The sequence below is a fragment of the Diadema antillarum genome, unplaced genomic scaffold, assembly GCF_040938485.1.
Source record: "Diadema antillarum isolate AM-2024a unplaced genomic scaffold, OU_Dant_1.0 seq00000166_RagTag, whole genome shotgun sequence".
Lineage (NCBI taxonomy): Eukaryota > Metazoa > Echinodermata > Echinoidea > Diadematoida > Diadematidae > Diadema > Diadema antillarum.
The window spans coordinates 1253624-1276334 of NW_027271236.1; the positions used below are offsets into that span (position 1 = coordinate 1253624).

A 22711-nucleotide genomic window follows, 5' to 3' on the forward strand; every position below is an offset into this window, starting at 1 on the left:
GGCTGCCAAGATGGCCGCCAATGACCCCCATGGGACACGATTTTTTCTTGGGAACAAAAAATTTCATTAACTAGACACCCTAAGGGTTACAAAAAAGTAAGTTAAAAAAATGTGTTCGGAGGGTGCATGGGGACCCCCATTCCTACCAGACTAGTGGTGGAGAAATCTCTTTCGTGTTTTCATAATTCACGCCCCCTGCGTTTGACTTGCGCACAGTAATAGGCAACATGGCTGCTTCCATGATAGTTCGACGTGCGCTGGTACTGCTGTCTAGTCAAGCAAACCGCCCGTCGTGTTTACATGTCTGCCGTCATCCCAGTCAAATGCCAGCTCCATCATGCAGACTGTATTCTGACAAAGTGTTGGAAGGAATGGGGGAATATGTCGAGGAAGAGGAAGAGTACGATATTTCCCTCCTTGATGAACCCTTCGCCAGACTTCCCGCAGAGCACCCGCCATGGAGACAAACCCGGGGCTGGTACGCGAGGCAGTATGCTACTCACGGGAAGGCGTCCGGAGTTGATCCGGCCATCATGTGGCCGACTAAAGAGGAGCTACGTAAACTGAAAGAGGAAGAAGCAATCTACTTCCAGAGTCTCCAAGAAATGCAAGCAGAACTAGCTGCTGAAAAGCGAGAAGCAGATCTGGCAGAGCTTAAGAGGTTCGTTCATATCTGATTTAGTGATTTAGACTATCAAGCTTGCCTTCTTTATCTTCACAGTAAAATTTTTATTCAAAGTTTTAACGTATCCTGATCTTGATCAGTGTCAGTAGAGTCACTTGTACAGTGAGTAAAAGCAGCACATAATTGAAAATGATGTGAATTGATAATGCTAGAATAGAAGAAAACATACAGGTAACAATAAGATGCACCCATGACATGTAATTTTAAACATACAGTGCAGTGTATGTGTATAACTGAATGTCGCATGGATCACTTTGCTGTAACAAATCAACAAGGGCAGAGATGTGATTACTGTACATGTACATAGTATAAACTATGCTGGGATGTTGTAGTTTGGAATAATAGTGTGTTGGTTGCATGGAGGCCTAAAGCTATGTCATATTGTCAAAATGCCACAAAATGTTTTCTATCAAACTAGATCACAGATGTAGGGCCTCATGAATGGTGTATTCACAGTGGTCTTCTTAAAATGGTTTTGAAATTAATAAATGTTGAAAGAAAAAGTTCTGGAAAAGCAGGGCTAAGAAATAGGAATATTGAAAGCCCTCCTCACTCCCCTCCCCCCCCCCCCCTTGGTTTATAAGATCATAATTATAACCTTTACTAGATTCCTGTATTCTTGTATGAAGACTATCTAAACTTGGTGACTCTTATAGTCTTCGTTAATCCAACCTACCTGTTCATCAATCTAACTCTATCTATTCCAGGGAGAAAATGATTGCAGCCAACATGGCCAAGATGCCCCAAATGATTGCAGATTACCGCAAGAAGGTCCAGGAGCACAAAGACCAGCTAGAGGCCCAGCAGGTCAAGCGGGCCAAGCTGCTGGCCATGGCCAAGGAGAAGCTAGGCTATGCCATCGACCCACGCAGCCCTCGCTTCAAGCAGATGGTGGAGGAAATTGAGGCCGAGGAGAAGAAGCGAAGGAAAGAGCTGAAGAAGAGGGGCATTAAAGTATGATGACTGCTCCAGTACTGGACAAATGGACAACAGTCGTATGTTGACATGATTCGGACGTTAATGACCTGAACCTGGAGGGCCATGTGGGACCACACAAGCCACCTCAACGAGGGCCCAGTGATGAGAAGTGCGTCAATATGACATAGGACAAGGTTTCTGATGTCGACATGAAAGCTTCAGGGTATTGAGATATAGGGAGTCTACAAGTGTAGTTATAACAAACTGCTTGGTATCTGACCCTGGTAATAACGAGATTTGACTGTGTAATAAGAGCTTGCAATAATCATGATCAGGTTATTAGGCTTGTTGTGTCTGAAAGATTGAAGGGATTGAATACTGGTAGTTATAGAGGAGCACAACTGATAAACATGTGCAAGGAAGACCAGTATGGGAGACTAACAGACCAGTGCCCTGTTGCATAAAAGTTACTATTTTGGTAGCTTTGTCATCCAACAGTAATTACCATGGTAACAATACTCAACAACCAATCAAAATCAAGAATTCCATGGTAGTTACCATTGGATGGCAAAGTTACCACAATGGTAACTTTTATGTAACGGGGCCCAAAAGGGACATTTCATCACCATTGATGTCTTGGCAGCTGCATGCCATAAATATCAATAACGATATGGGTGACAAGTGCCACCAAAGCTGTGAACTGTGAAAAGGGTGATAATGCTGATGGTATAAATGTGACCCTGCACCACAAAACAAACAAAAAGTCGCAAGACATGGATTTTTAGTTTAGGGCAGATTCTGAAAGAGCACACTCTAAGGTTTAAAATGATGTATAACTCAATTCAAGTGGATTCTCCTAACCCATATAAATACTGGAAAGAAAGCACCCATTCTGGAAAGTGTGAATTGAGAAAAGAGGCTCTGAAGTACAGGGTCTATTCAAGTGCTTAATCTTTACTAGCCGTGCTACCTGCACCATGAATGGAACAAAAACATGATGTTAACCACTGTAGCACCAACAATTAAGGGATGATCAGATTAAGCTGAAATTGAGCATGGTCTATTACCACATTGTGACAATGATAAATGTCAACTTTCAGAGCAGTAGCATCATCCTTTCAAAAGTTATTAGAGTTGAAAGTGAAGAGGGTGCAAAGGATTTGCAAGAAATGAAAGGGGCCTTTTAGAAAAACCTGATCACAATGCTTTTTAATACCAAAAAAGGGGTTGTAGAAAAACTGCTGAAACCCCACTTTCCCAATCAATTTATGATCCCAAACTCAAGAATAATGTAGAAGAAGAATAGTTCTTTCAGAAAATATGTCAAACTCAAAATTGACTCGGTTCACCCATTTCACCTTTCTTGAGTCCTCACGTAAAATCAAGGGGTGCGACTATTTGTTTGTTTTGTGGTGCACGGTCACAAATATTATTGAACTCGTACTCGTATTAAAAGCCTCCAATGTACAAAAAATGTAATATCTTGTTGATGCCAACTTTATGAGTTTCTGTTTTAGTTTTATACAGTGTTGGGAAATTATGATCATCCTCATCGTTTAAAGTCCATTTTTCCTACTCAGTGGGGTTGGACAGGTCGTTTCCTAAATGGCTCTCTTCCATGATATCTTGTCTGTTGGATAGATGTGGCTAATTTTAGATTCTTTCCTGTCTTCTTTGATAGTTTCTTCCCATGTCATACGGGGTCTCTCATTTGGGTTTAATTCTCCCAGCAACTTGGAAATTTACTATTCTCTGCAGCTAATGAGTCTTTTCTCTCCTGGTCACATGTCGATACCGTCTCAGTCTGTTCTTCCTCATCACCTGTCCTATCCATACCAGGCCCATTGACTGGCCAAAGTCTTCAGTTTTCTTTCTATCACATTGTAATGATGCCCTGCACATCCATCCATCTGTTGGGTTGATGTGGGTGAAATCTTTGGGAAATTATCTCAAATTAAAATATCTATAATGAAAGTCTCACAGCAGCAAAACTTTGTCATCAATTCATTCAAACAGTTTGAGTTTTTATCACTGTCAGGTGGTCGAAATGTCTACTGTGCCTCTTTTAGATTGCCAATTGAATACATTTTGCAACAGGATGTGTGGTACTGTCATCTCCTGGTCTACATTGCTATACATAGCAGAAGTTAATCAGCTTTCAATACTTTCCGTCAGCCCTTGCAAAATATTGTGCAGACATCAAGGGATGTCAACCTTGCAACCAACAGCAGTGCAGTGTATTCCGTATTCCTGAGGGATGAAAATAGACATGTACATGTATAGACAATACAAAGTGAGAAAAACAGTATTTTCCACAAAACCTGCAGTATTTTTGGCTAACACAGCAAATAGTACCGATATTGCCCACAGGTATCCCTTGATGTCTGCACAATATTTTGCAAGGGCTGACGGAAAGTATTGAAAGCTGATTACAGCTGCTATGTATAGCAATGTAGACCAGGAGATGACGGTTGAAGGATATTGATCTGTGCAGTGAACCATTGTCCACATGTAAACAGTGGCAGTAACAGCTGGTCTGGCAGTTTAGAGTCCAGGGTTTGCAGAAGGCATGTTTATTTAAGGAAAGGGAAAACAAATGTACACCTGTACATGTGTGGATTACAATGTGCAAACATATTTCTTACACATTGTATTTAAAGAAAATCAATAGGATGGCAGTTATGATTTTACATGTGGATTTAGCACTGTGCATTTCTGCTCAATTTTTTGCAATTTTGAAATATGAAGTGATCACATAGTGCATGCATTTACTACAAAGATACTTGAAGCCATTAGGGTTTAAGGGGAGTTAATTTTTCCTACCCCCCCCCTTCCCCGACACTAATAAGAAACATGTAGCAGTCATTTTGCTCTGTGTATTTGTGTATATGTGTGGGTGCTGATGTGTGTATGTTTGTGTGTGTTTTTGTATTTTATGTATCATAACTATGAGAATAGTGCATGTTTTTATCGATAAAAAAATCCCTTTTGAGTATCCTCACTTCAGGTCTCCGGTATAGGCCAGTTTTCTATCGTGTGTAAGTGTTGCACACCGCCCCCCCCCCAAAAAAAAAAATAAATAAATAAATAAATAAATAAATAAATAAATGAAAAGAAGCAGCTACATGTACATTTCACTTCATGTGATATAATACATCATCCCTCTATCCTCCTGAAGTTGACATCAGGGAGTTTTCGCTACACGACGGGAAGACCGAGAATACGCGGAAGCAATCACCTGTGACAGTCTCCGTAGTCGGACGCCTCCGTCCCTATATCTGAGCAGTTTCGCTTTCCTGTTAGGACGGAGGCGTGGGGACAAGATTGCTGATTGGCTGGCTGGCTGGCTGGCTCACTCCTGCTGAGCATCGTGACCAAACACTATTTTGGCCGAGTACCGTACATGTTTTCCCCCAGGACGGGACGTTTCTCGGATTTGATCATGCGCTGAAGCAAATTTTGCACATGGCACGCTCAACTCCCGGCCACGTTGTGCTTGCGAAAACTCCCTATCATACATACGATAAACACAGCTCAACTCACAAATACTACAGCTCAACTCACAAAGACTAGAATCATTGGAATGATTTAAACTCAAGTAAATATTTGGATTGAGTGAATGCAGTAATACAAGCAGAACATATGAGTGAAGTTTGAGGAAAATGGGACAACCCATTCAAAAGATCATCTTATTCCAAACTTTAGATGAGAAGACTACATGTATAGCAGTTTGTGACATCATCGCAGGACGGTATAAACAAAATAAGGAAAATTTAACACGTTTTCATTTTTCTAGCGTATGAAAGAGCACTTGGCTCACCTCTTTCAGAAAGTGGGGGGAATAATATCACCCATGACGTAACAATTCAAGGGCATGTGTACCTTTACAAAAATGAAATTTCTTGGAATTTTCTAAATGTTCCCTTTACATTTGTATATCCTGCAGAGACAAACTGTCGAGGAAATGGTGGCACTGAAACTTTGGAAATTCATAACTTTTGAATGAATTGCCCATTTTACCTTCAACTTCACTGATAGATTCTCCAAATATTGCTGCATTCATTAAATTGACAACACTGTATGTATGTTAATTTGTGTATCATTCCCCTTTGAATTGAGGAGGCGTGGATGAGTGGATTTCAGACCAGCATGAAATTTAATGTGTGCATCCAATATCGCTGATTCACTAATAACGCCTGCACATCTTGCTGAATAAAATGTAAGTACAATTGTACATTGTATCTTTGATATAACTCATAGTGACAACTCACCAGATTCCACTATTTTTTTCCAACTAGTGTCTGATAACAGTTCGAGTCATGAAAATTGAAATGTTTCTTGACAAACATATGTTCAAATGCTCATAAAATATGTGGGATTTTGTGAGTGTGTGTGTGTGTGTGTGTGTATTTTTTCAAACAACAGTGATCGGAACATAAGAGTCATCAGTTACACAAAGATACACTACAAAGTAATTTAGTTTATTACATATAACTATGACACTATACATTATATGAATTTGGGATACATGAAAACCCCTCAACCACCGCTCACATAAAGAAAAATATATAACAAGAATTGAATGTACATGTATCATGCAAGTGTTAGCTGTTCCTCTAAGAGCCATGTTTACCAGCAGACATATGATTTAAAACAATTTACAAAAAAAAAAAAAGTTTGCAGCAAAGCAACGTAATCTGCTTGAAACTTAACAAGTCAAAAAGAGAAACTTACGCGTACATGCCAAGTTTGAAACAATTGATTATGATGGGAATTAAACATGCCTACATGCAACAGTGTATATGAATAGAACTATCTAGTATTTTGTCGCCAGATTCCCGGTAAATTATACCACCCAGACTTGCGCAACCTCAAAACACCAAACTTTAGAGTGTGAAAAGTCACTTCCTTTTCTTTCACACTACATGTATCCCCACAGGAATCTCGCATGTGCTATGACAATGTGCAACGGGAAGAAATGAAATCGGGACAGAAAAAGTTACTAAATCCAACCCACAGCAAAAGCAGCTTCCTCTTGGATTCATTCAAAATCTATAAACTTACAGAGGAGAAGGAATGTTGTGCTTTGTCTTAAACATCTACCTCACGGAGAAACTATTATACCCACGGAAACATCACAATGACATGTTTATGTAACATCAAAAGCCATCCATTCTGTAAATCTGCCCTTTTTTTTTAAACACAAAATATGTGCAAGGTCCAGCACTTGTTAACGCAATATACCTTGAGACATGACTGTCTTGTTGACGAATTAAAAAAAAAAATGGAACAGGGGAACTCCCCAAACACGTCTTTCAACAGGAATCCAACACCACGAGTTTCATAAATTTCTACACAACCCCTCTTCCCAGAGAATAAGATGGTACCACGGTTCTGAAATGTTCTTGAACATATCCCTGTGTCCTAATACAACATTGCAAATTATGTAAATTAAATGTATTTAGTCCTGGCCACCAATGACTATACCCAAGACTAGTTCAGTCTCTGCAATGCCTATAAAATATAAGTTTCTTTCGCGGTACTTTGATACACTTCAGTGCACATATTCTTGATGTCTCTAGCATGTTCTGACCATTTTCTGTTCACTTCTTTTGTTGTTGTTGTTGTTGTAATAGAGATGTTAGCCAGAGTACACCACACCTCATCATTAAGATATACCTGAAGTTACAGCCATGATCTTGACATTTGACCTTTAGGTGGTCTACTAGATGGAAGAGCACCTAAATGAGACTGAGCAAAGTGGAAAATAATCAGAAGATGCAATTCACTTCTGACAGACCAAGTTGAGAGCATTACCCAACATCAAGTTACAAACACAGCAGTCTAAACTAAGCTGCAAATGTAGACTTACATACTATTTGAATCAATGAGTTTACTTCGTAAATAGAAAACTTTTGTACACATACAATGTACCTTCGGTTGTTTAAATACACAAAGACATTGGTGGACTATGGTAACAAACCACATAAATGATAATGCTATTAAATACCTAAATTTCTAGTGTCAACATAAACTATTTGACCCCAAAATAAGAATAATCGTAGCAGCTGTCTGGTGTAGCGTGCACATGGAAGATGATGTAGTTTGTACCATGGTAACAGATTTAATGGCAGCCTCTATTTGCACCAACAACAGAGTCCATGCTCCACTCATTTGTCTATAAATCACTCTCTATTATGTTTTCAAATTTCATATTTTTTGCTTCTTTGCTTCATCTTAGTGATCAAGAGAATTCCATGATTTAAATCTAGTCCATGGGCTGAAGCAGAAATGGGTGTACACTGCACAGGCAAATATGCAAATTGAGCGGTGCATAAAGCATGGACCAGATTTGAAATAGTCGTGACACAAGCACCCTATAAAATATAATTCTTGGAGTATTGCAAGTTTCTGTGTGATCTGTGAAGAGACTGCTTTTCATACTGAAGGCTTTGTGATGAAGGCCTTTGCACACTTGAGTTATTTCATGATTCACAATGAACTTCATGTACAGCTTCCCACGTAACACAGAAACAGGAGAAAAGACACAACGTCATGATAATTGATTACACAAAGCGAAAAAACACCTCTTAGAGATAAGACTATTGCCCAATATACAGAAAGCATATCCCGTGGTAATTCTTATATACCGACAGCTATCGTGCCTTGCACAAATCTCTCACATCTCCTTCAGAGCAGCGACAAAAAGTCTGTAGATCAGAAAGAAAAGTTCACATAAATTAATACCTGGAATATAATGATCAATCACAGAATGACCTATGAGGAGGAAGATTAATCCTCTGACAGAGCAGCAAACATTGCTGTGTTTATTTTGTTTGAGGGTGTGCGTTATGTGTATGATTGTATGCCGTGATACAACATAAACACTTGAAAAGACTCTTTACATCTCTGATTGTTTCTTAGTTACATGTTAAAGTTATTAAAAATATGCCAGCCGCGCGGAGAGGCCAGCCAGCTCAAATCTTTGACTGGGTGGGCATTATATCGATGCTGAGGTTTAGGGGTGGCACGTCATCATCGTCACTGCTCACTCTGCTGTCCGATGTGGGCGGGGTAGAGGTGAGGGTAGTGATGTAGACTGGTTGGGAGCCGATGGGGGATTTCTTGCTCTCCTTCAGATACTCCAAATCTCCATGGATGCTCAGTTTCTAGAATATGGATTGAAAATGGCATAATGTATTGAACAGTGTCAGTTGTCTATCAGTCATAACTGCAAGTCTACCATGTCCAATCAACCCTAATGGGAATACTGAAATACAAACACGGAAGTCACCAAATTGACTTCTTGAGACAGTCTGAATCAGGGAAAATGTTGCATGTGGCTGCTCTGCACAAGAACATTGCACAGTAGAACAGTATCACAGTCATTATCACACATCAGAGGCAATACTATTGACTAACACAGCCTTGCTCACTTTCAGAATGAAACATTAAAGTGATATCACAAAAATCTGCTTTAAAAACGGCACACATGTCCAAGGACACCTATTGATATGAAGGAGGAACTTGCGATAGAAGGTGCCTGCTGTAAAATAAATTCTTACCACCAATATCAGGTATGAAGCTTATTGTTAATCTATCAGAATTTACTGACTTGTGCAGACAGGTAAAGATCTATGCCATACCTGTTTCTGAACAGTTACTACACTATGAAGGAAACAATTAAATTCTGTACAAACTTTGAAAATCAAGCTATTTTAGGGGGCTGGTAAAAAGAGTCTACTCACTGGTACATGGACCCGCCTCTCTGGTGCGGTTACCATGGTAGCACAGCAGAGCCAGAGGAGAGCCACGGAGGAGAGGAGGATGGTGATAGAGAGAAGCCAGCGAGGGAGCCCTGAGCGTTTGGCGACACAATCCAACCACGTGGAGGTGTCCAGGTGGCTGGAGTAAGGTCGGCTGGGGTCAGAGGTCGGGTCGTGGTCATTCAGTACTTCCAGGTTGGTCTCAAAGCCGCTAAAGGGCTTGCCAAAATCTGAGGACACCAGAAGGAAAATATCATACTGTAAAATGAGGAAAGTTCGCATGCATTTTAATTTCACGAATTTTGCGAGAGCAGTTTCGCGAAATTAAAATGCATGCTAAAGATCTTGTCTACACTATACGCATTGAATGTTAGAGGCAACTCGCGAAAATTTCATGCTGCGAATAAGGCCGTCGGCTCCCATTTGCAAAAATTTCATACCGCGAAAAATATCATGTTTTACAGTTTATCATAATACATGTATATTAGTTCAATCAGAAAAACCAAAAGAATAGACCAATAAGTAGACGCAAATGTCTAGGCATATTGTGAGAATCACTGTGCGATGATAGGTTTGCCATCTCTATGGACTTGAGTCCTGTGGCTGATACCTGTATCTTTGCTTGCTGCTAGGTTTGTATAAAGTTGTTTCTTTCCCCAGTAAATTTAACATCTTTGTTTATGTAAGAGAGCTGTGTTGATAACAGCTCAAATCTTTAATTACCTCCGCCAAGGGAGGAGGTTATGTTTTCGTTGCCGTTGGTTTGTTTGTTTGTTAGTTAGTTAGTTAGTTAGTTAGTTTAATAGTTAGTTTGTCTGTGTGAAAAATAACTCAAAAAGTAGTTAACGGATTGAGATGAAACTTGCAGGAAAGGTTGAGAATGACACAAGTAACAAACGATTAACTTTTGGTAGTGATCCGAAAATCTTGGGGGGATTTATGAAGGATTTTTGATATTTTGGCAGGTAGGGTCAATGAACTTGGGAGTTCAGGCTGCGCGTATTTGAGGTTTGCATGCGCGCACTAAATTGCGTGCTCTAGTTTCTGCTAGGGAGAGGTGCGCCGTGCAGCTGAGGGTTTATGACGTAACAAAGGCTTCTATATTATTGGGAAATCGGGCGACTTTCAGCACACAATGCTATAAGTACGTATGGGTGGAAATCACTGATATCTCTAATGGAAGAACAAGATTAGTGGTGGAAAATGGTGGAAAAAAATACTTGGCGGAGGTATGCGCTCTCAGAGTGCTTCTCTAGTTTAAGATATGATAGATTTGGGCATTTGATGAGTAGTTTATACGCTTTTCCACATTATGAGGAGCATACAAACCCCACTGCCTGACATGGTTAGAAAAGAAGCCTATGAAAAAATAAGATAAATAACGATCTTTGTTATTGTTGATATTCAGCTCTGATACATTTACTGGAGATATCAAATTAGATTACAATGCACTCCCATTATAACGAACATGGTTATAACAAAATTAGGGTTACAACGAAGTGAAAACTCGGGCCTCAACATTATCCACTCTATGTATATTTTTATTATTTATTTGTTCGGTTATAACAAAATTTCGATATGACGAAAGAAAACTGACGGTCACGAAGACTTTGTTATAATGGGAGTCCACTGTACCAAAAATCTATTTCTCCATGCATACCTTCCATGGCTTCATTTTCAACTACCATTAAATCAACACCACTCTCAACAAAACTACACGATTCTGGCATCTTGCCTGACAAACTGGCAAACAATATTTGATTCACAACAGTTCATAAGAGTTCCAGCAACAAGGCTGGATTCTTACTGAAGGGTTCTTGTGGGTCGGGGTCCACTGTGAAGATGTCGATCTCCGGCTGGGTCTCGAAGACGTAGACCTGGTTGTTGTCCCCCTGCCAGAAGAACATGGAGGCGGAGAAGGACACGCCCCGGATGTTGCTGGTCAGCTGCTGGAAGATGCTGTGCACTGAGAAGAGAGGGTGCAGGAGGTGTAGGGTGGGCTCCTGGCTGGCGTACTGGTGGGAGACACAGAGGGGTCAGGTCACAAGATGTCAGTGGATTCAATAATGACAACAACCACAACAACAACAACCACAAGAACAATAACGATTCATAATAAAAACATGAAAAAGAAGAAAATTATGACAATATCAAATTCAAAAATAACTGACAACTATTCTAATAGCAATACCAACTGTGATAACAAAAATGATGGATATACTGTAAAAGTGGATATTTTCGCGTGATTGATTTTTCGCGTTCGGCCAGGTAAGAAAAGTTTCCCGTGTTTTTAATCCCGCGGAATGAAGACATCAACTACTGGAACATGTGGCGAGCAAAAATATTCGCGTGCTTTTATTTTCGCGCTAGTTTCGGGTTGCGCAAAATGCGTGAAAATTTCAACACCACAAAAATTTCCATTTTTACAGTAAGTATTATAAAATATTGATAATAAAATTTGATATAGCACCTTTCCACTATGCTGAGGTGCTCAAAACCCTTTCAGACATATTGGTATACCTAAATCACTGGAATCAAACCTGGTGGGAAGGGGGGGGGGGGGGAGGTATTTCTGCCACACTGGAACTTTCTAGCACACAGGAGTACAACCATACATGTACAGTGTAATAGTGTTCAGCTTCTTGGAGGGTATTAATACATTGTAGATCTCATTAGAAAGGAGCATTGTACGAGTAGATAAACTTGTAGAATCTTGCTCGAACATTTAGGTGTTGCGGCAGGGGTTGAACCCTATACCCTCTCAATGAAAGCAAAGCTAACAATCCCACAAAACCATGACAGGGATTTCCTCTACCATCATCCATGCTGACCCAACATATCCTTTGTACTACACAGAAAGTGAAAGACAGGCAGCACTAACTGGAAAGCACATCACAAATTACAGCAACATTTCTCTCTGCCTAATTTCAGTCTTTGTTCATAAACGTTGCCTTTATCTCTCTGTTTCCTAGAATATAAAGACTGTTTATGTATTTTTTGGTTGTTGTTGTTGTTGTTGTTTTTTTTTTTTGTTTTTTTTTTGTTTTTTTTTTTTGGGGGGGGGGGCGGTCAATGTACTGTGTCTTTGGTTTATACAGATTGGGCTCACCTCTTTCCTCATTTGGATGGAAAATGGGAGTTGCTCAGCACAGCCCAGACAGCAGGCAAAGATGAGATCCTCCCCGTCATACTGGTAGGCATCGTGACATGCTGGAGATGAATAAAACCATGAAGTAAAGGACAATTTGTCATGTATAAAACTGCACACTAACACACTTTACAAGACAAAATTTTCATATACACTGTACAGACATTTTTTATGAATTGCTGCCTGTCAGACATTTTTGTGTGTTGTTAGTAATTTCCCAGTTGCAAGGGTCTAGTATACAAATAATGACTGCTTATGAGGGCACAGTCAAAATTATGGGCCCAAGGTGATGTGAAAACCGTAACTATGCCCGAAGCGAAGCTGAGGGCATGGTTATGGTTTTCACATCACCGAGGGCCCATAATTTTAACTGTGACCCGAATGTCAAGCAGTTATTATTTGTTTTATATACCGAAAATATAGATTCCGAAATATAGATACCGAAAATATAGATTCTAGTCTCTTTTACAGCACTTGTAATCAATGTTGATAGACAGCGCGGCGGTCGTATCACTGGTGCGTACATGATCAATGAGTGATCATCTATGTGTACCACGTAGGGTTACGCGAGTTGCGACTGTCTGACGTCTCCAAACCAGTCCGCTAGTCTCTTTTACAGCACGCTGATTGAATGCGCGGTGGTCGTATCATTGGTGCGTACATATGGGCGATCTATGTGTACGGGGTCGCGACTGTCTCTAAAACCTATTTACGAACTGTGCCCGCGCTCCGGTCACAGTAACTCAAAAATAGGGCACAGCTATTTTCATGACTCCCCTTTTAACCAATCAGATGAGAGGATTCTAGAAATGAGGTATATAATAATTGCTACTCTACTTTTCACAAAATACAGTAAGTAAGAATGGGTAACAAGGGACGACACTATATACAAATGTACGTACATTGTAATGTAGTACTTAATGTTTTTACTCCGTGATTCCCTCAAGTACACAAACAAGTACAGGCTGTAGTGTGTTTTTGCATTTAATGTACTGTACTAGCATGTTGTTATGCCTCAGATACACTGTATTGCAATGACATGGCCCATGCAGCATGTTAGACCCACTTTCACGTGATCCAGCACGGCCATCGCTTGATTGTTTCACTTTTTAGATGATATACTGGCACCATTTTCTTTTTCTTTGTCATGCTCTGTACATGCTGTACAAAGTTGATTGTAAAAAGAATTAGGCCCTAAATATATCTTTATATGGAAAGGTTTCATGCTGTATGTGTATCTGTTGAAGTGTTCATACAAATTTGAAACCAAATACTATACTGTATCTCAAATAATTTGCTCAATAAGAGGACAAGGCATGAAGGAACTGTCAATTGACTAAACACTGTACTGGTATGTGTGGTTCTAGTGTGTGTATGGACACTAACAGGACAATATGATAACAAGACAGAATTGGCTAAACTACGGGTTATTTACAATACCCCGTATTCACTGAGAAGTGGCAATCTTGTTGGTGATATGAAATCAATTTGGCCTACATTCAAAATGTTTGGCATGAACATTAACAATGGCAGTGTACAAGTATAACAGATGTGTACTGTATAGTGTTTTAAAGTCCAAGTACTGTACATGCCAAGCATACAAATTTGTACATTGTACAACGTGTACGACTACAAGTTCTGCAGAATAAACATGTTGTGTACATTAAACAGTCACATGTCAATGTGAAAAACATGTGCATTGATGAATATTAAACATCTCAGACAGGACAGAAAGTGTGACAGTAAGTTTCTTGAAATAGAGGGCTGGATTTCTGTTGCTCCTCCTTGTACAATACATGTACAATGCATACCTTTGGTATACAATGTAAAACGTTTCCTATTCAATACAAGAGCTGTACACAGATTACAAGTATGAGTCCATAACGTAATCAACTTCCCACAAACAATGTACTGTACAGTGTAATAGCGTTCATGCTTAGATTGTACAATATTGTTTGTACACAGTACATGTAAATCAGATGAGTCAACGTTCTTTAATTTTGTTGTTTATGACAGTGCCTCTAATATATCACTTCCTTTTAATATGGGTCTCTTGCATTCACTACATCTTTGCATGAAATACAGCTTTACACAAACTTTGCGATAATTAACGTCATGGGGTACTACACTGTTAATGTTATCAAAATTGAGATGCAACGCTTGATTTGTCCCATTTACATGAACAACTGGAGCTAGCACATGTACAAGGCACACTTCCATGTCATCGAGGAGATATAAAACCTTTAATACAATAATGTACACAGTACACGTATGCTGCAGTGATAGGCTAAAAACCACAGTATGAGTGACTATGAGTCAAGTGTTTCCACGCAAGCCAAATACACTGCACAAGAGAAACAGAGTACAGTGTACATACACCAATAATGGATCTACTGTGGGATTAGATCTTTGTACAGCAGAGAGTGTACAATGTGTATGTGTAGTAGTACCTAGTGCCTCCAGTATTAAAGATCTCACATCACATGTCATCATTTTTATGTTTTTGTTGTTTTTTACATATCAAATTTTGTATGATCCAACTGGCAGTCCCCTTTATTCCCCCCTCCCCCAATTCATACATGTATCAACCATACCGCTCTCCAGCCTTTTCTTACGACAGTATCTTGATTTATCTCCCATTCTAAGTATCTTTTTAATTTCTACTGGTTTTATTGTTTTGTTTTGTTTTGTTTCGTTTTATGTTTGTTTGTTTCTTGTATATCTACATGTATGGACATACACGTATGCTGATTACCTATTCCTGCTTAATGTCGTGTGGATACCACATTCTTTACTTTTAGTTTTCATGTTTTTGTGCATTGGACCTATTTCCCCCAACTCTTCCTTCTTTACTACAGCTGTATCATGCCCCCTTTTCTCCACCTTGCCTTATACATGTACCATCCTAAATCTCATTTCCTGTTTTGCAATTGAAGGGGTCGATGCAATATAGTGCTAACCTACACTTCTGTCAAAAATGAGTTACATGCATTTTCATAATCCTTATTCTTCACTCTAACCACCGTGAAATTATCATATTTGAATTCAACCAATAAGATGGTAAAATAATGCATGCATTCATGTTTTATTAATGTACAATGTATGGACTTTCCAAACATTCAACAGCGATTATCTCAAAATGACTATTGTGTGGGTTAGCACTATATTGCACCGACCCCTTTAATTTTAACCTGTATTCCGTTATAGAAGCTAAGGTCTGATGTGTATCAATGAGAAATTTTCACTGCATTTTATTCTCATGCATCATATTCAACTTTATTGTACATTACCTTAAGTTGTGAATTCTGTAAGTTCTATAATGTGAAGCAACCTTAAATCAGCCTTCAAGCTGCTAGATTGTCAGATTTGAACAAAAAAACCATATCTTTATTATTACTGTATTATCGTACATCATGGATCATGAATCATCTCTCACTGTTGATATACAATTGTATGATACAACTTGAATTTCTTTCATGTGTCATTACTATTGTCTAATAGCGTACATTGTTTGTTTTTGTTTGTTCGGGGAGAGGGATTCTCCATTGGTAACTGCCCATGCTTATCTTCACATCAAGCTGACAAAGATTCAATACTGTACATATGTACATAATGTACACATGTACACTGTACACCTTGTATGTATGACAGATTTTAAGAGCACACATTGTATACACTGTATGTGCATAATATGCAAATAAATAAAGATCTCTGTATATTGCTATCAGCGAGACAAATGGACAGATTGGCTAGCAGACTGACTGAAACATTGGTACAGTGTATGTCATGTATCCCTTACAGCCAAGTCGAGATGGTGTAAAATTATGCTGGAACGTGATAGATTATCAACAGTCAGAGCCCTGTTTTGCAAGCCCATGCTGCAGTACAAAGTGTATGTACAGTTGTACAGGTACAAACAGTACTGTAGTACTTTGAACAAAAATAACTATGAAATGATAATATGGATGTAAAAAGTGTACACTGTACATGTATGTACAATGTGTACAGTGTACACATACATGTATGTACACTGTACATGTACATGTACATGTACATCATATACCTGTAGTGTATTTCTACACTTATGATATTCTAGCTTTACTTACAGTACATGTACTCTGATGTTACGGATTTACGAGGTCAGCAATAAAAACATTCCTTCAAATCATTTTTACAAGATTTCCCTAAAGACTACAGCTATCCACTACTCCCCCCCCCCCCCCCAATCCCATCCCCCAATGATTCACACACATGCATGCACAGTTGTAAACCTTGTATGGTGCTTCAGTTCAACAAACCTGTACAAGGTTACATTGATGTCAATATTTTACCATGACTTGATTGTTATGATTTCTTGTTTGAGGTAAAGTTTCCTTCTTTTACTTTAAAAGTTGTCATGTGTAACTGAGACTTGCTGCAGTGTTTTGATTAAGGAACAAGCAAAATATTTTGTGGCAAAATTCTGAAGTGTGTGAACGAAGGGGTTTTTATACATTGTAATTCATGTCCCAACATGCAGGGGAAACACATCAAGTACAATGTGCTTGGTCAGTAAAGCTGCTTCAAACAAATGGCAAAATATCTTCAAACAGAAATGGTTACACAGCTCAATGGCAAACATGGAGGTTCATTTTGTACAGGGCAATAATGCTGGAATCACTGTAGTCAAATGTGTACAAAATGTTACACAATACTGGGTACACAATTTAGGACCTAATATCAAGTCATCACAGCTGCTGAATGCGTATTATGCAAACACTGTATTACTACTATACAGTGTATGATGAAAATCAGGACATTCAAGAGGCAAGTTCTTAAAGGGGCATTCCGGACGATTTTCATAATTTCACATCATGTAATACATAAATCGACAGCTCCATGTATAGATTTGTGGAATTTATTGTGGTCCTTGAGCAGATAAACCAATAAATTAAAAATCTTTAAAAAATTACACTGAACAGTGTTGATGACATCAGAGCCTCATATATTTCAGAAATGTAGCAGTGTAATTCCATTACAATACCGCTTGCTCAACAAGTTCACCTGTGAAAAATCTATGCATGCCTTCTTTTGTTCTGCTTCCTTGAGCCCCAACTCATGCATTCCTTCGGTGAGGCTGCTATGTCATCATCCTTGTTCATTGCAATTTGTTATAGATTTTGAAAACATTCTCATTCCTCATCCCAATCACTAAAAATTCTGAAACTCTGTGCTCAGTTTGACTAATTTATAGTAGTTCAAATGTAAAAGTCTGAAATTCATCTGGAGGTCCCCTCTAAATAGCTCTAGAGCAGGTAGTTACATGTACAGTGAGTAATTTATGGTATGTACAGTACATTGTACAGTACTTGTACAACATATTTAAAAGGGTCTAGGGCAATTACCCCCTGGGCAATTGTATCCCGGACCCTTCCCCTGGCCCTAATCCTAATTCTAAAAATACTAACCTAATCTTAACCCTAACCCAAACTCCTAACCCTAAACCTAACCCTAATCTTTACTCTTAACCTTACCACTAACCAGTATTTAGCTGGGGGGGGGGGGGGGGGGGGGGGGGGTATTGCCCTCTGGGGGTAATTGCCCGGATACGCGTATGAAGCTTACATTCTGTCAGCACGATCGCTCAAAAACATTGTATATGAACACAATACACTACATGTACGTACGTACATAGTTTCAGTTACCGGTACCAATAGAGATCTCAAATGTAATTTTTATATCTGGTGCACATACACTGTAAGGGGTGGTCTTCAACATCAAAACAGCATTCTGCCAAATCCAGGGGTACAAATGTATTTCTTGGGAACTTTAAAAGGGAAGCCAGCAACTCCTTTACACTTCAATTCAAAGTTGGTCAGAAAATGATCATTCTGTGCACACAAATACTGTACATCCAAGTTTAATACAAGGGGCAAATTCATAAAGCAAAGATACATATACTTACCTACAACCTACATGTATCTTCACCATATCCAGAATGAATGCTACATTGCAAATCAGTTTACAGGCAAACTTTTCAGAGCGGAAATAATTTTCTCATTGTTCTTTCTTGTTTATCTTTTGTTGTTGCTGTTGTTGTACAGGAACACTTTGAATTTAGTGATTTTTACTCCAAAATATCATCCTCCAAATATATCATTCTCTTGATCTTTATAGTATTTGTACCGTACATTTGTCTAGTTCATTGAAGTTTCCAATTACCTCCTTTGCATGCCAGCTTTGTGGCGTTGAAATCCGTTTCTTCATAGTCCACCTCTCCAAATTCCAGCATGGAAAACAGCCGACAGCCTCTCTGACAGGCCCTCAGGTCTTCCATCTTGGTGTAAAAGAGAGGAAAGGTGTGCTTCATAAAGCTGTTCTGGAGTTATCAACGACTTAACGACTGGAACACGTTCTGATGTGCTGTACTTATCAGAATTTCAATAATTCATTCTTCTTCTTCTTCTTCAAGATACTCCTCAACGTTCCATCTGGAATCAAACGAGGAGGAAAGGGGGAGTGCGCGATACAATGTAGCACAAGAACTAATCACCACTCGTTCTTAAGTCATTCATAACTTTAAGAACAGCTTTATGAAACACCCCCAAGAAATAAAGTAATTCAACAGAAGAAAAAAATAATTCTCATATTCCTCCATGAAGTACAACAGACTTTTCAGGATCATCTGTGAAATTGTTACAGTACCGCCGCCAATGCTAATACATGTACATGTACACTGTAGTAGACTTTCAACTAGTAGAATTTCAGTTCTTCTTCCTTCATTTTTATCTTTTTTTATTTCTTCCTCTTCGGTACTCTTTCTGTTTTTTCTTTTTGTACCATTTGTTAGGTGTTCAGTCAACAACAATCTCTGTGGGATTTTCACAAGCTGGACCTGCAGCATTGAAGTATATGAAATTTTATGCCCTAAGACTACGATGTATTATAGTGCCATAAACATTTCTGTGGAATCTCCTGTGGTGTGGTTTACACATTGTACACGTTCATGTAGTTTTTGTTCCACCTTTTCATATATTTACAGTGTACATACAGATGGTTAAAAATTAAATAAGGTTCGTTTCTCGCACAATCTCCATCTTAACAAATTATTAAAAAAAGAAAAGGCCATTTCCCTCCTGGGCGCTAATGTACTTTCCTATCCACGTACAATCACTATTTTTGGACCAAAATCACAGGATATACATGTAGACACTACATTTGTATAGAATAGCTATAACTAATATTTGTAATCACTCAGGTAAATTTGAACTACAAATCGGTCATCGGAAATTATCAATATCAATATCAACTTCATGTTGTCGCTCAACAACTTGATCTTTGCGAACAATCCGATTGTGGTGTATGCTGCCTGCACAATCTGAAACTGAATTTAGCCATCTACCAATACGTTGCAGACAATGAATCTTTCAAGTAACCAGGACAGGAGCAAAAACAAAACAAAACTCAATGTTCATAGTTTTTATGGCAAGTTGAATGTCGAATGAGAAATGCAGTTCCTACTAGATTGCACAAGACCATGAGATAAACAGACAGACAGACATGCACACATGCATTTTTCATTCAGCTCCCGCGTTGAGTCCCATCAACATGGTTACAGTAACTTCAATTTTAATGTTACAATGCACATAGACTGTGCAAGCAGCGTATGCGGCTATGCCATCGTCATGCCATGATCTCTCGTAAAGAGCAAGTTTACTTTGAGTGACGACGTGACGCTTCCAACAACTGATTTGGTTCAAATTCATGCAAATTTTACTTAATATTCATAATAAAATAATAATAAAGTTTATCCAATTTCAGCCCAATTTGGTTCAGTTACAAATTTGTAAATTTGCGATACATGTAACGACTAACATTAGGACAGTTCCTATCTCAACTAGGATCTACAGTAACAGAAAATACAAGTTCAATACAACTACAAGGATACAAAAGCACATTAAATTACTATTACTAGTAAATTATCTAGAAGGTTTTTATTATTAGCACCCTCTTCTGCGAGTGTGCGAATGTGTGTTGGCATGCATTTCAATTTCATGATACAAACATCGCCATTCATCTTGTAATGTATCTATAATTTAGTGAATTATAGAGGCACACGCACGTACAAGTAGATTGCGTGAAAGTCAGCAAGAACAAATTATGTAAAACTTATGAGCCCTGTATTCGTTCACACTTAATTTGCAAGGATTCCTTGTCTCTAAGTACGTACCAGTAATTTGCAATAGCGATTGCGACACCGTTCACTCACTGCATAGCCAATATAGCTATAGGCCCTAGGCCCTACACTTTTTACGTAAACCTCGGGTGTGCACACACAATGCACAACACACTGTAAACATCCACAATGCCAAGACACTCGACACCTTACCAACGATGCGAACACCTCACGAAAAAGACAGAAGAAACACTACCTTTGGATATGTGTGAAGAGGGTATGTTTGTTGACATGATGCGCTACAAGATGTTACGTCCTCAAAAACATCATCAAATGGAGATTTTGACGTGTCGATTGCGAGTGACAACTTGAAAACTATACCCAAACATATCATAAACTGCGTAAGGGTGGCCATTGTTGTGATTGCTGAGTCTACATAATGAAGGGAGGTGAAAGTTCACAATGTTATGTAGGTGCGAGCACGGTTAGCGGTGAAAACGTTTGAGTGAAACTCAAATCAGTTACTAGTATTGTACTTCATGCAACCGGCTCCTTTTCACCGAATGCCCTGACATGTGCAGTATTTTCAACAACTGATTTATTTAAAAGACTGAGAATAGTTCTATCAATGTGCAATGATCTCAGTTTGCTGAGAGAGTACATTCGATTCCGGGCTTTATACATAACAGATCTGTACTCTCCAGACGAAGAAAGCTTTTTGTCCACTGCAGAAGTTGTCAGATACTACATGGCCGGCGGAACCGTGGGGGCCGGGGGGGGGGGGGGGGTGGGGCTCGGGCCCCCATACTTTTTGTGCACCATACAAAGAAATACATAAGGTGTCATCATTTTGCCCCCCCCCCCCCCACCCGGAAGTACGTAAGTGGCACTAAAGAGAAATAGATAGAGATCTTGAAATGTGAGCGCGGTAAGGTTATGTTTTTCCGCTGAAGACATTTTCTTGTTAGCTCATGAAACCCGGAAGTGCCCCCACTTTTGAAAACGCTCCGCCTGCCCTGTACTAAATTGTATCTTTTACCTATCTCAATTTTTCGCACCTGGCTGTGATAGGTCATTTTCCTAAAATCAAACACAATCTCTTTAACTCTGGGAGATTTAATTGAAGACGCATGTAGTTCCTGTCAACCCAAGAAGTAAAAACAATCTATACCTCCTCCGCTCGGTAACTAGTTTCGTCCCCATCAATGAGACCTAAGATCACAGTGTCCTCTCCATAAATATCATTTCAGAATACAACTTTATTTTCCCTTGCTGATTTACAATCAGTCGTGTACAGAATGAACAGTTAAGCCGGCAAAACGCAACCTTGATGCCATACAGAGAATAAATAGATCAAATCAAACAAAAGAAACAGGGTCTGAAACACTATTCTGAACATTCACAGTTTGAGACCGACTACATCAGAAATTGAGAGTCTCTGGCAACATGATTTTTCATCAAAAGGACAGTCAACAATTTTGAAAACCTGTTATTCCCTGATAACATTACCCTTTTGCCCCACATTTTGAGCACTAAATTATAGTTTGTTAAACCTTCTGTACATGATATTGCCTTTTTAAAAACATGATAATGACAAAGTGAAATACTATAGGCCTAACTGTTAATATCTGACTTTTTATACGGAAAGACATAATATATAACTTCAAAAAGTTGCATTCTCCTTTTACTGTATTTTTCCCTTGTCTTAATGAAACAGATGTTAAGTTATAAACCCATGAATATATTTTCGGTTCAATATTATGGAAAGTAATATTCCTGATCCAGCTGCCTGACGATACTTTTCATGCAACGTCCAAGCCAAATATGATTTTGCTATATATTTAGGATTTGATATTGCCTTCCACAAAACACCACATCAAACCGCAGCAGACTCATTTTGTCGTGCATATACTGTATGCACGAGAGGCAACAGGATAGGCCTACTCTGTCTCGTACTATACGGGTTTGAAGCTTTGTAGAACATTGTTTATACAAGTGTAAAAATTTAATGACTGATCACAAGTATAACCTCCAAATCA

The 22711-nt window shown here is 38.9% G+C and overlaps 2 protein-coding genes across 2 annotated transcripts; one reads left to right on the forward strand and one right to left on the reverse strand.

Moving 5' to 3' along the window:
• The first annotated feature begins 320 nt into the window (after window positions 1–320).
• On the forward strand, window positions 321–2968 carry LOC139728121 (large ribosomal subunit protein mL64-like). Its single transcript, XM_071639081.1, has 2 exons — window positions 321–661; window positions 1393–2968. Exons 1-2 carry the CDS (start codon window positions 324–326, stop codon window positions 1643–1645), a joined length of 591 nt encoding a protein of 196 aa, XP_071495182.1. The 5' UTR covers window positions 321–323; the 3' UTR covers window positions 1646–2968.
• Window positions 2969–7425: 4457 nt separating this feature from the next.
• Window positions 7426–21092, reverse strand: LOC139728140 (transmembrane protein 59-like). Its single transcript, XM_071639107.1, has 6 exons — window positions 20929–21092; window positions 18719–18833; window positions 12479–12579; window positions 11177–11384; window positions 9352–9599; window positions 7426–8772 (listed from the first exon to the last, which is right to left on the reverse strand). Exons 1-6 carry the CDS (start codon window positions 21085–21087, stop codon window positions 8581–8583), a joined length of 1023 nt encoding a protein of 340 aa, XP_071495208.1. The 5' UTR covers window positions 21088–21092; the 3' UTR covers window positions 7426–8580.
• Between the last annotated feature and the right edge of the window lie 1619 nt (window positions 21093–22711).